Raw genomic sequence first — 14,533 nt, 5'->3', positions numbered from 1 at the left:
TCCCAAGTGGCACATGTACTTCAATGCAGGCATTTGAGTTAGGGTTGCTGTTTCATTGTGCTCATATTTGCCGAGTGTTTTTCTTGACGAGTCAGACTGTAGCCACTGGGGTTTGAAGTTTGGTTGATAGAGGAAGTCTGGGGGAAGAAGTAACTAGGAACCCTCATGCCTGCAATATTTCTAAAACCTCTCTGAAGTGCTGGTATTTGTTTACTTTTTAGATCCCCCATTCCCAGATGTAGAATTTGTTGCAGCAAAAGGTTCTGCACCCTTGCTCAGACTCCGGAAAGCAGAAGATCGAAATGGGCCGATCAGGTTTGTCTATGAGCACTCATTACCCTTTGAAGAAACATTCTGCAGATTTATGTTACTTCCATATTGGAGATTTTTGTTTGGATTAGATTTTTTTGTTGTTGTTAGTAATGGGAGAAAAGTTAAGCTGTAACTCCCAGTTTTTCCTCCCTTAGCAGAATATTTGGCTAAAGACTTCCCTACTTCCTGGACCAAAATTCTGTTTTTGATAATTCTGAGTTCTCAGTGTTGTTTTTTTTTCCCCCCTTTATCCACAGTAAAGTCACACTAGATTTTTATTGATGCATCCAAGAGCAATACAACCCCTGTAATTTTTGTTTTCCAATGAAGTCATGCAGCCAGAATTTTTTTTTCTAGGTCACAGAGGCAATTTAGAACAGTCTGTATTTACGCGTATGCTGAAGTAGTATTTTCACATTAGAGTATTACTACCAAAATACATTTCTAGAGTAAAAGGTTTTATATCTTGCTAAGTGCTGTTTGTGAAAGAAAGAGAAGAATTATTAATTGTAATTCAAAAATACATGTATTTTCTGTAAAGCAGAAAACATTTGAAAGCTGATAATATATCGGGAAATGACTAAGTGTAACAGCTGTAACAATGACTCTTCGTACTTTTGAATACCATAAACAAAACATTATTTTGAGAGGTTTGGAGACAGATGTAATTAATTTTGTACAAATGGTATCTGTCCTCTCCTTGAAACAGAAAAAGTCTTGTTTCTCAGAAATTAGGCATTGTTTTTAGAAGCCAGTGATGTCTTCTGTTTCGTAGATGAACTTAAGTGTAAGGTGAGAGAAGCCAAAGGCAGCCTGCAGTAATTTGGTTTGATGCTCTTCTGAGTATGAATGGACATGTTAATTTGCATGTGACAAGGAGTCCCGAGTTTAAACTGTGCATGCATTTATTTCAAAATGCAAGGGAACACTCACAGTGAAATATTTCAGTACAAGAAGAATTTGTATTGGACATTGATTAAAAGCAGTTAAGAGGTTATATGTAGAAAACATAATATGAAAATGTAATGAATATCTGTTGCTTATTATATTGAACTGAGGGCTAATGTTTACTTTTTTTTTTTGTTTCACTCTAGTCTTTATCAAGTGATTGTGCTTCCTCTGGGTTTGCAAAGTACTTTTATTTGTGACTCCTTTGCTGCTGCAACTTTCTTTAGTAACACCACTGACACTAAGGGATATGTAGCAGCTGAATTTCAGGCGAAGGATGTTGCTGATAACATGCCAGTTGCTCTTGGAGACAGACATTACTACGGAAAGTTTTATAATGCTCCTTTAAAGCTGGGAAACGAGTACTGTGTTTTTTTGAGAATAATAAGCGAGTGGAATAAGGTAATGGATGTTCTAAAACCTTTTCTTTATACCAGTTGAATGAAGTGTTGCTGGGGAAAAAAAAAAAGGAAAACGTTAGCTTTGTGTTAAATTTTTATGATGCTGTTTGACAGAATTAGATTAAATCTGAAGCCTCTTTAAATAACTCTTGTAATTCCATACAGATATTTATCTCATTGTAACACTGGAGCAGCTCTGGATGCCAAAAGGCAAACAATAGAAAGAGCTAAATATGAAGGGCCATCTCTTCCCTGCACAATTAAGGGTGTCTATTAGGCGAGAACTTGGTGAGAGAGATTATTGTGAAAATCTGAAAATCTCTCTTTAGCAATGAAAAATTCTCTCGGTTTTGAATTGTAAGTTATATTCCAGTTCCCCAAGTGATACGGGAAAAGTATATTTTGGCATGTGTGTTACCTTCTGAACAACAGAGAATGTCAACTCCATCTCTTTCGAGGAAGCTTTGTTGGAAAACCATGCTACTAGCATTTTTTTATTTCATTTTTTTACATTTTAAGGTAAATACGTATTTTATTTAGAAACAAAATGTTTCTTAACTGTAGGTTTCTCTCAGCTGTCCAGTGTTCCAGTGTTTTGCCTCCCACAATGTCATTATGCCACTAGTTTTCCAGTCATTATCCATCTCAATGGTCAAGAGGTTGTCAATCTTACGGCCTCAGCAGTAGGTAGTTTTTCTCCCATGCACTGTAATTTTCACATGCATACAGTTCCTGAATGTCAAATGTAAAAACAAAATAAACCACCACCTACTAAACAAAAAATACCCGAAACACCTAAAAGCTGTCTCAGCCTGCTGTCCATAACATGAAAATAGAGTTCTGGGGCCTTGTGTATGCACCACGAAGCAAGGAAGCAGGCAAAAACTCATCTGTGAGTCACTTGTAAATAATTCTGTGTAATTTTGGATGCCTACACCCAAATCTGAGTAAGTGAATACAGCTTCTGGTAAGAAATATAACTGTTTCAGTCCAAACTGAGTGAAATAAAGCAAATACATGTAAGAGCTGTTGCTGGTATTTATTAATCAGTGCAAAGTATGTTTTTTGGTATTTTTTTTTTCTACTTTAATAATAGCCCAGGAAGTTTTGTAGCACAGACAACTTGGTTTCTGATCCTGATACAAGTCTGTTACTTGTCATAAATTTTTAATTATTTGCGTGAGGCAGTAAGTAGAGAAATGACATCTAAAGACATTTGGTTCAGGAGAAATAAACCCAAAATATTCCAGACTTTGGATGTCAGACTGTATTTTTTAGAAGAATTTACTCCGTGGAGCAGGATTGTTATTGACAGAAGTATATAAAAGTTTAGCCTGTCTAAGCTTTCCTAAATAAGTCTGAGCTCAGTTTATACATCATAGGGTTTTATGTATTGGTTTCCCCAGCTCTTTCCCTTTGATGTTTTCTGTTACTGGGGAACATTACTTATTATTATTTGTGTTGAGGCTTTTCCTGCACACGACAGTGCAGATTGCTTAAGCAGCTCTGCAAGCTGTTTGTTGAACTGCTTCTAAGTTATATTCTTATTCTCTTTGATATAGAATATTTCCTGTTTTTTTCATCTTCAGCATTGCCAGACATATTTTCTAGGCCACTAATTTAATGGAATATTAATACTTTTATTTGTAGAAGTCACTCTTGGCTTCCTTTCATTACACATTCACACACACACATCGGCTTCCTTTCATTACATAAAACACATTAGTTCCCTAATATACACTTTCCTGTATGGCTTTTCTTAATAAATACGGTACATAAAGTTATAACAGTTACAAATCATCATTAGGGTTGAAAAGACCAGACAACTTTCATTCCCGTCCCTTCTTCTTCGAAATGGAACATTTTCTTGTAACTCATAAGTATTGGTTTGTCTTCAGTTCTCACGCCACCATATTTTGTACAACTGTTGGTATTAGAGAAGTTCCAGGAATTCAGAATTCTAAATCGAAGTCTGTTGGGTGCTGAGAATTTCTGACAGTCTGATCACTAAAGTGACTGAATTTGGACTCTAAAATTGCATATTTAAAAATCTTTCTAAAATACGATCTTTAATTGGCCCTCACTTATTATCACATCTGAAATCAGGGCACTTCTTTACTGCAAGAGTGACAGAGCACTGGAACAGGCTGCCCAGAGAGGTTGTGGAGTCTCCTTCTCTGGAGATATTCAAAACCTGTCTGGATGCCATCCTGTGCAACATGCTCTAGGTGATCCTGCTCAACAGGGGGATTGGACTGGATGATCTTCAGAGGTTCCTTCCAACCTCAGCCTGTGATTCTGTGATTCTGTGCCTACATTTCTACTTGAATACAGCCAAAGTGCCTTCTGGCTCCAGGTCCCTTCATGCTGAGAATGGTGTATTTTGTGTCATACATGCTATAAAATCATGGCTAGGTTGTGATTTTTTTATTGCCGTTATCCCTCCATATACCCAACATATCTTCTTTGTAGCAAAGGTGGGAAAATCAGTTCAGATAAAAATTTGTGGACATGGTAATGACAAGTAAGCTATTCCGTCATACTGAGTTCACTTTCATTTATCATTTTCTCATATTTGGAAGCCCTGAGAAAGCTGTCTGCTGTGTGGTTTTTATTTCCTGCTTATTTTCCAAGGTGGAGGACCAGAAATGCATATTTCAGTTGTGCAAGACATTCAGATGTGTTAAAAGGCTAATCATATTATCTGAAGAGATCATTGGGAATGTAAAAGGAAGTCAGTTAGGAAGTTAGAGATAATAGAAGTTACCATTTTTCATATTGATGAATTTGGCAATTAGAATATAGGAATGATGGAGACAAGAGGATGGTTTGGGAACAGACAAGGAAAAACACTACTTAAGTGGAACAAATTGTCCACCCTTGGAAGTGTTGTTCTCTGTAAAGGATGTTTCTAATCACATAACTCAGTCCCATGTGGTACCTATTTTTGTCTCCAGTGATTACTTTATGGATTCCATGCTGTGCAAAGAGCCAAGGCTCAAAGTGAAGGGCCAGAACTAAAAAGGTGCTTCAAGCTTAAAATTATTTGAGAATAATTTCTTTAGTATAACTTTTGTTCAGCCTCAGTCTTCAGTGTCAACATCAGCTGTTTTGGAGCGAACAGTTTATCTATGTAAAAAGTAAGAGTAGTACTGTGAAAGGTGAAGGTAACTCAGTTCTGTAACATGCAGTATTTTCAATAAAAATCTGAGGGATTTTTTAAAAAAAAAATTAATCAAAAATGGCCTCTGCTGGCAGAAAAGTTAGTTAAAACTAGCCCAGTAAGAAATCAGCTAAGAAAAGTGTATGTGTACAAGATGTTTTCTCTTTTCTCCAGAAGTCTTTTAAGTGTTCATCTCTGAAAGGAGTTTCTATCCCCAGTTTAACTAGTTTCAGTGTAGAAAGCTGAATACCAAGGTTGAAATCCGGAGTTTGAGATCCATGGATGCTTGAGTATTTGCAGGAGTAACTTGACTAAGAATTTTCTGGAAGGGTGTTGAGGTTTACTGTTGTGACCAGCTGCTAATTCATCAAAGAAAGGGACTGTAATTTGATTTAGTGTGAAGTGTAGGTCAGTGAACTTCACTGCAGGGGTTCCTGGGAGCTCTCTAACTTCTCTTACAGGCAGGAGAGCACTGATTTCCTGCAAACCAGAGTATGTGGCAGAGGCAGCTATCTCAAGATGATGGCACTTATATGAATGCTTGCCAGAATCTGGCATTTGGTTTTAAATCCACCCCTTAATATTTATTCTGATTCTCCTAATAGGATTCCCTCTGTTAGTGTTTTGTCATTTTAAATAACCAGAAAATTCTGTATAAAAAATATTTTAAGAAGCACTGAAATTCCACACTTCTTCATGCCAACACACCAAAGGAAAATTATGCATACAAATGTGCCTTTGCCCTTCTGTGCAAATGCTTCAAAATGTAGCCTTCGATTTCATAGAAACATGTCATTATCCAGAGCAACATAATATGTATTTTGCTAAAACACACAAAAAAATGTGTGCATTTATTTTACGAAGGTCTGTGAGAATCATTTAGCTGGAAAATATGTGCAGAAGCACTACAAAAACAGAATTCACAGTGATGATAAAATAAACAGTAGATATTAAACAGAACTGGCAATTGGGAGTCTTCTTGTGTAAGTATGAGTGTGAAGTGCAGGGGGAAAGCTATACAGGGAACAGAACTTACAGTAAAAAGCAAACTTGTTAAACAATTGCAAAAGAAGATCCTTAATAAACATTTATTCAACTACTGTAAACATTAGCTACTTTAAGTATTGTACAAAAATATTTTAAAATTACCGAGCAAGTTGTCATACTGGGGACCTGGGGGAAGGGGGAGTGATGTAGTATTTGAAAACCATGTCATTAAGTATTTCAATGTATATGTGCTACATGGGGATAGAGTTAATACAGCATGTTCAGCCTTATCTTGGCATTTCATAAATTCTGAATTCGTATCTAAGCAGCTTCAAAGATCCTTTGATGACATTTACCTGCATAGGTTGTAGAAAGAGAGGAAGAATGATGATCTGAAAAACTAGAGCCGGGCTTTCATCAAAGCTGTATCTCTGATCTTATCTTTATAGCTTATAAAATTTATAGTCAAGATAGGGGCTGCTACCAGGGGAAAAAAAAACAAAAACGTTCATAAAAGTAATAAAATTCAGTACGTAGTGGATGACTGCTCTTGCAGAGTGTGTAAGTGATAATAAATTTCTCTCGTGAGAAACAGTAATTTTTATGCTTTCATTTTCAGGTGAGAACACAGTCCTGTGCTGTATGGGCACAAATTAAAAGTAAGTCAAATTTTCCTTTAGTGAAAAAATAGAAGGTATCATGGCCTTGCTTGCCAGCATAAACAAGTAATTGCTGTGGCTGTTCTTTCATTCTCCAATAATAGTTGAATGACTTTGAGGATGGGAGAGGTTAGAGGCAAAAAATTCATTTTGCACTTTGGTATCTAGATTATGATGTTCCAAAATGGATTCTCTGCTTGTTTTACAGTATTACTCTTTCTTTGCATCCCACCTAAATCTTACAGCAACATTTGTGCACAAAGGACTTGAAGAACAAAAGTTAAATCTTAAAAACTAGTTTTAAGATAGTTCTATATAGGCTTTGAGGTGTTTTTTGTTTTGTTTTGTTTTGAATATTTTCTGTCTATCAGGAAATGCATTGTTAATTCCACCTTGGTAGTCCTCGGAGGATTAAGTCCTTTTGTGAATTTAGGAAAATAAAAGACACGATGCAGAAGTGAAAAATATGGATAATTTTTGTTCTTGTAAGTACAGTTTCATAAAGTATAACGGCAAAACTTAAAAAGCCAATAGGAGAGTGTAGCTTTCTCCTTGTTTTTCTTTTCTACTGTAAAATGTTTCAGAGAAAGAGATTACCTCAGAGGAGAGTTTGGAATCAGCTCTAAATCAAGTTTTTCTCCTTTCCACCATGGTAGAAAGTACTTTCTTTATTAATTTTGTCATGTTTCAGCGAAAGCAAGCGCTTGCCTCTCCTGAGAAAAAAAAAAAAAAAAAAAGCAACACCACTAGAGACTCCTACAAACTCTAAATTCTGCTTTTGAGTTGAAAGATTCATGAACTGGTGTTTGGAAATTCAATGGCACTGGAGAGTGAGATAGTACTTTAGAATGATGAGGCACTTGTGTTGCATTTTTCCCACTGTTCATCAAAAACCACATCTGACTCTTATTACTAGTCTTCCACTGACAAGTGTTTATTTATTTCTAAGTTGTTTTTTTTTTTGTGGTTTACTCTCAGACTGGTTCATTTACCACCACACGTAGAATATCACTTAGGCAGTTGTGGTTATGAGATACTCTGATAAGCTCAAAGATTCAATAGGCTTGATGGCTCTATTGCTGGTCCAGAAAGGCAAGAGCTGTAAAATAATTCTGAAAAGACGAAGAATTGTCCTCTTTGAACTTGTTTTTTATCACCTTCTGGAGCATTGTCAGAGATGGTCTTAGGTGTAGGTGGATTTTATTTTGGGAAAAAGAATGGGCAATGGAATGTGGGAGTAGGACAGGCCTTTGGTTTTCTGTTGTAAATGCATTTTCCTCTATATTGTACAGACTTCCAGCCAAGCAGTGTCCTTGGCCTAATGTACTTCTGCAGCTGGAGAGGCTGAGGGTATTTTTGGCTTACTGAAACCTTTGAGGAGTTATACTTAGCTCAACCTGTGTGAAGGGCAGATCTGTAAATTAAATGTAAACTAAATTGAAAGATTTCAACTTCCACATAGACAATGGTATACATTCTTGGATAAATCATTGTCATGAAGAGTGGTAGAGAGCTATAGCAAGCGTGCTTACTTCTGTTACAAATAGTTGTCTGAGTAAAGTAGATTTTGAGTTTTTTCACAAAATAGACTACTATGTGTTGGGAAGGCAGTTCTTTCATTTTTATGGAGGGTCAGCATCTGTTCTGTGTAACTAACGTATGGAAACTGGCATGACAGTGATGTAAGGACATGTATAACTTGTATCTAAACTGAACATGCTTGTAGGTAGAACAGATTTTCCTCGTAGGGTCTCTGTCTGAAATTATTTTCCCAGACATCAGCTAAGATAGCAGGTGAGAGTTGCTACTTAGATACAAGTCATGTTTTATTGAGGAGACGTGAGCAAAGATGGTTAACTGATCAAGTGCACCTTATGGATTTGTATGATTATTTGTGCTTCAGACGAGTTGTTGAGGATGTTTTGGGTGAATGTCCAGCCAGCTTTGTGTCGGTGCATTCAGATGAGCTAAAGAAAGTTTTCCACTTAAGTAACAGAAATTGCTTTTCTGATGTTTGGGCAGCCAGGTTCTCATTGTAGACATATGCTGTAATTTCACTGAATGTTGTTTTTGCAAGAATTTAAATTTTTGGTGAGACATTAAATACTTGTGCTTGCAAGATTTAACAGCAAGTAGGGTTGTGGAATCTTGCCGGAACAAAATCCATTACCCCAGATGTCTGTGGGAAATCGAGAAGGAAATGAGTAACCCATGACTGATACTGAAAATGGGAAGGAGGTAGCTGGAAACGATTGCGTTTTCTTTTCTCAGGCAACCTTTGCAGGTAGTTCTTAGTAATTCTGGTTTCAATTGTAAATCACTACAAGCCTTCTGTTCTGTCCTTCAGTGGTTTCTGGTAAGATAGGCTTGGATAAGGCTATCATTGCCAGGTTTATTTCTGGTTTTTTTTTCACTTGGGAAGAAAAAAGAATGGGGAAGGGAAATCCATGCCCAGATACAAAAATTTTGAAAGAGATGCATCAAGCCATTTAATTAAGCATTAGGTCTTTTTGTCACAAGAGACTACCTTGGCATTTGATTTAGACTGAAATTGCCAATGGTGAGAGGGGAAAATGTGGACAGTAATTATCTTACTAAAAAAAAAAAAAGTGGGAAACTGGTGGATGGAGAAGTGTAATCGCTTTTGAGAAATGCACCATTTAATCTTACATCCTCAGCAGTCTGGTAGCTGCTGAATAGTCAGCTCTATTACTGCTTGATGGCATGGCAAGTCCAGCACAGTAGTTTTGTTACAGTACTCTAGCTTTGAGCAGACTCAGTAGGTCCATCGCCAGACTGAAGCTTCATTACTTGCTATTTGTTCATTTGATATATTTGATATTTTTCTTTCAGATTTATCACCCACTCTTCAATACATGACTGCTGTTGCATTTGGGTCACTTGCTGCTGTCTGCGTTATACTGTTCCTGTCATTCTCAGCAGCACGGTATGTATAAACTCCAGTTAAGTCATCCTCCAGAAGGCTTACATGTCTTGCTTTTCAGATAGTCTTTCTAGCCAACCTGCTTGTTTAAGGCCTCTTGGGTGGGTTATAAATTTTATGAAGAATTCCTTCAGTGTCCCCTTACTCTGACTTTGCTTGAATTGATGCCTTTTATGTCTTTGCAATCACTCGGGAAACATCTGAAAAGTATCGGACTCATAGTAAAGGAAGGATTCAGAAAGTGAAGAGCATGAGGAATTTTGTTCAGATACGTTTTGCTTTAATGGTAACTAGAAGTTTGTCTGGTGTGCTACTCTAAAAGTGAAGTCATGGCAACAGAAATGTTGCTGTATGTTACTTATGTAAAGAGCCAATTTCCAGTGTTCCCAACTTCCTTCAAAATGACAAGGAAGATGGTTTTTCAGTAGTGTTTGATTCTTAGCTAAAGGACACAATTAAAGCATTTTGGAAATCTGATTGATTTCTTTATATTTTGTGATCCTTCATGCAGGGGCAATGACTTTATGACTGTTCTCCTTTCAAAGGTAAAACAACAAGGAGCCTTTCAGCAACTGTGTATGTCTATGTATGTGTAAAATCTCTTGCCTACAAAACAGGTCTTTGTTGTTGCTCTAATATGTTCAAGAATATTCTTCCAATTTATGTCGCTTGCATGGTCGGGAGCCTACAGTTTGGGGAATGCATGGAATTTATGGATTTCATAGAATCATAGAATGGTTTGGGTTGGAAGGGACGTTAAAGATCATCTAATTCCAACCCCGCTGCCATGGGCAGGGACACCTCCCACTAGACCGGCTTGCTCAAACCCCCATCCAACCTGGCCGTAAAGGCAGAAGGGGTTATTATTGTCCTGGTGTCTCACCTTGCAGGTTCTGGCAGAGGGCTTATTGCAGTGTGAAGCACATCCCTCATCTGTTGTGCTCTGAAAGGCTCCTCAATTATTTCAGTTTTTGTAACAAAAATGTGACAAGGGGTTATAAATACTTTTAAAAATTGTTTCCGGTCGATTAGTATCACTGTGAGAAGGGAGCTATTTAAGATAATAGGCAGTGCTAGAAGAATCATGTGTGTATGAGTATGAACAAGTTGTGAATGAGTATAGAGAAGATTAGGTCCTGATCCTCCATTTCAGCCTTGCTTTAAAAGTAATGAGAAAAACAAAAATAATAATAAATCATTAAAAAAAAAAAAAGTGACGTCCTTAAGGAGCTAAGTACATGGGCTACATTTGACAGAGATCATGCTGCAATGTTTACACACTATGGGGCTGGGACTTGATAACTCACCAGGTATTTTGTAGGCCCTTGTTCCCAAGTATAGTTAAAGTCTCAAAAGCATTTGCCTGTTTCAGAGAAGATCAGACAGAACCCTTGGCAGAAATCAAAGCTGCCACATCCACAGTGGGAGGCAGAGGATGGAAAACCCAGGTGACGTTTGTGATATATGAACGTTCCAGTGCTCACAAGTAGCTGCAGTGACCATAAATAACATGTACTTTTTCAGTTTTAAACAAGCGTCAGTGTAATGCATTTCTGAGTAAAAAGGTAGTTTGAACAAATATGCAATGTAAGCCTCCTGCCCTGTCCAGTTGTAAGGCCGTAGTCCGGTGCTAGGCACTGTGCTCCAAGGAGGATGTGGCCCAGTGGAGGAAGCAGATGAACTCAGAAGCAGAGACATGAGATCTGTCAGACCCAATGTGTGAGTAGGGTGACCTACTACTAGTAGGCTGCTTAGCCTGGCAGAGAAGAGGCTGCCAGGGAATGAGATATTTTACAAAGACACAAAAGCTGTTATGGAAAGTCCAACCTGCTCCTGTCCATGGTGCCCATGGATATACCTGTGCACTCCTGAATGGTAGGAGAGGGAGGCGTGGGAATAGGTTGCTGTGAATGCTGTGAAACTCTGGCTTCTGGGTGGTCTGTAAGAGCAGGTTAAGCAAACATTTGTCAGGAATGACGTGACCGCAGTTGGTCGTGCCATGGGGTCAGCTGAATGGTCTTGGATTATTTGTTGGGGTCCCTGTAAGCTTGATTTCTCTGCAGTTTCTGTCACTAAGGTTCTCTGTATTCAGGTGCTCACCAGCTTGTCATGTCAGCTGTCTCAGGAATCATGTTACTGCAGTGGGACAGATCATGAATTCCTACTGTCATGGTTGCTGACAAGTTTTAACTGATCCTCATTGAGTTTGCTTGGCACTGAATTAACAAAGTACACAGACCTGAGTGCTCATGTCCTTAAATATTATTAATATTTTTTTCATTTAAGTATTAGCCCTTAGTTATTACTGAGATACTTAGTCACACATTCACCTTGCTTCATTCCTCCTAATCCTTTGTTTCCTTCACTAGATGATGCCCATTCAGATGTATAAGGACAGTGACAAAATTCAGTTTCGTGAAAATCTACATTGGGCATGAGTGTTATCATCGCCAAAGTTAACCTAGGTCAGGCAGTCATCTGACACTATTGGAACACTTTATACTTACCACACACTAGCTGTAGTGTTCAGAATTATACCAGCAGCTCAGGTCTGCAAAGAAAACCCTCCAAAACTTCAGAAAATGTGGTTTACCCTATCAGTATGAGTGTCACAAGGTCTGTGTCAGACTTGTGCTTTGGTTTTAAATGTTTATTTTCAAGTTTTTTTTGGTTGTTTTTTGTTTTGTTTTTCTAACTGGATATTTCTCTCTTTCTTCAGATCTTATCTCCACAGTGCAGTGCATTCCCCACCTGCTGCTTTAGCCTGCGAGGGTGTACGTTTATCTGCTACCATGGGTATGACACAAGCCGGGATTGCATCATCGTCCCTAGAGACCGAAAATGTCTCTCTTCTCTAACGTGTTATCCCTCGAAGTTGGCATAAAGAAAATGCAGTCTCCCTGCCAAAGCCAACACCTGTCAGGATGTAGCTGTAAGGCACACCTCTGCTATAGCATTGACAGTTGGAATGTGTTTGTTACTGGGTTTTTTTATTGCGTCCCCTTGTTTTCTGACAGCGTGGTGTGGAGAGAAAAACCTTCCATCACAAACATGTTGTGTCAGAGACGTTAGCATGCATCTCATGTGTCGGCCACAGGCTTTAGCTATTCCAGCCACATGGATGCCTGATAGCAAGTGTCTGTATCATACCTGATTACATGAATAATCCCCTGATCCAGTTGAGACTGTCTGAGGATTAACTGCTACTTCAGATGCCTTAGGACATACAAACTGACCCATTATGAGAGAAAATACAGATCAACTTTTACCTCAGATTAAGTGCCTGCTGTCTTTCCAAGTAAAAATGTAGGAGATTTCATCAGTCACTCATGCGTAACGCTACTTCAGTAACAAGTACAGAGTGAAGTTGTCACGTGAAATAGTGTCACCAACACATGTTCCGTAGATATTGCAATCTCATAGCAATTAGGAGTAATTGCAAATAGTACACCAGTTTATAAAACTGCAGTTGCAAAAAAAATAAGTAGCTTTAGTGTCATGTGAAACTATTTTAAATCAAGAGCTACCTGTGTTAAGTTCAGTTTTATTAATCTCTGTTTTATAATTACAACTGAATAACGACATTAAAATCATTGTCTGCACAGGTATGTAACATCTGGTTAGAGTCAGCTGATAAAGTACAGTTAACCAATTTCCTATGACATCCTCCCAAATAATATTTTTCCCTCCTATAAGAAAGAAGCAATTGTCTGTGCTCACTTCCACTCCTGTTCAGAAGATGCTTTGAGTAATACTAGAAAAATCATTCTGTTAACTGGTGAAATAAAAAGAAGTTTTGAGCTTTAGTAATTTAGTCACTTTTTTGAAGTTATGTTTTGTATCTCACCACTTTGAATATACGATATACCTTTTTGGAATTCTAAATGTTTCTGATTCCTGTTGGCTTTTATTTTAATTTATTTTTTTTATTTCAGGCATGCAGTCTCTCTGGGTGGTATAATTCCTTTTTTGGTGTTCAGAAGGGATATTTTAAAGTGTAACAGAAGACTTTGTAGTTGGTAAAGCAGAGAGGAATTAACATAAAATTGCAAATAGCTAGGAATATTTTTCTGAGATTAGGGCAGTAGCAATACATGGGTATTACTTCTGTTATCCACCATTTCCACTGATTACTACATCTGCCCATCAAGTCAGTAGATCTTCAGTAGTTGGCAGCTGAGTAAAAACGCCTTTGTACACATTAGTGATAAAGAGTTGGTAGCATTTTTCTCCACCAATTAAGAATAACAGAACTGTTCTTGTTGGGTTACTGTTACTTAAGTTTGCAGTTTCTCCTGTGGAATTCATTCTCACACATTCCGTTCTTAATTCCATTTCTCATTGGGATAGATTGCCAAGGTTTGGTGTAGCTGTATAAACTGAAGCACTTCATTATGGTTCATTTTCCTGACACTCTTGTCCAGCAAGAATTCATAAGCAGCTGTTCCTAAATATGAGAGAGCTGAAGAGGCAGGAAGTAATTTAAAGAGACATGACATGCCATCCTCTGTGAATGAAAACTTCTTGCACATATACTAAGACCAGCAGTTACCTTACGTTGTGCTGGACCAGGAACATGAAGTTCATCTTTTCGTTCTAGAAAGTTGGAGGTCTTCATGCAACCTTGGGCAAATAGGCATGTGACTATTCTCTACCTAGCTTGTCTTCTCAGAATACAAGCTTTTTCAGAGCAAGTCTTCTTTCTTATTAAACCACCACGCTTCTGCTAGCAACTACATAATGTATTTAATGATTCATTTGGATATCTCTGCCCAGTACAGTGGTGCATCATACTAATATGCAGGAGTGGACTGATAAAGGAGAAGCGATGAGGCAGGACTGCCTGCCAGTGAAGTTCTCCAAAACAGCTACAGCCCTGCAAGATTTCCTCTTTCTCTCTGCCTCCTTTGTCACTCTTGGCAGACCTACCTCTGGCTGGGAGCCTGTCTTTGTCTGTTGTGTACTTATCTTTTTTCCACGTACATCTGTTACAATTTAGTGTTGGAAGCATAGAGAAAAATAATTTAGCATTGCCCTCTTCAGATAATTCTTTAAGTGTTAACATTTCTCTTGTTAGAGCCTCTGTCAGGAATGTTGCTCTGTTGTTCCCAAACTTTCC

The 14,533-nt window shown here is 37.9% G+C and overlaps 1 protein-coding gene across 2 annotated transcripts in view; it reads left to right on the top strand.

Moving 5' to 3' along the window:
• Positions 1-13,297, top strand: part of SUSD1 (sushi domain containing 1) — a 47,334-nt gene extending 34,037 nt beyond the window's left edge. Inside the window, exons 12-17 of one of the 2 annotated variants that reach the window (XM_050716162.1) lie at positions 222-315; positions 1,407-1,662; positions 6,431-6,470; positions 9,324-9,417; positions 9,926-9,959; positions 12,134-13,296. In XM_050716162.1, coding sequence (XP_050572119.1) covers positions 222-315; positions 1,407-1,662; positions 6,431-6,470; positions 9,324-9,417; positions 9,926-9,959; positions 12,134-12,298 — 683 coding nt within the window. In that variant the 3' untranslated portion in view covers positions 12,299-13,296. Of the gene's footprint in view, positions 1-221; positions 316-1,406; positions 1,663-6,430; positions 6,471-9,323; positions 9,418-9,925; positions 9,960-12,133 lie in introns of both variants that reach the window. The other variant, XM_035564572.2, reaches the window with a different exon arrangement.
• Positions 13,298-14,533: the final 1,236 nt, after the last annotated feature.

Source organism: Cygnus atratus, chromosome Z (genome assembly GCF_013377495.2).
Source record: "Cygnus atratus isolate AKBS03 ecotype Queensland, Australia chromosome Z, CAtr_DNAZoo_HiC_assembly, whole genome shotgun sequence".
NCBI lineage: Eukaryota > Metazoa > Chordata > Aves > Anseriformes > Anatidae > Cygnus > Cygnus atratus.
This window is presented reverse-complemented; position numbering and strand designations above follow the sequence as displayed.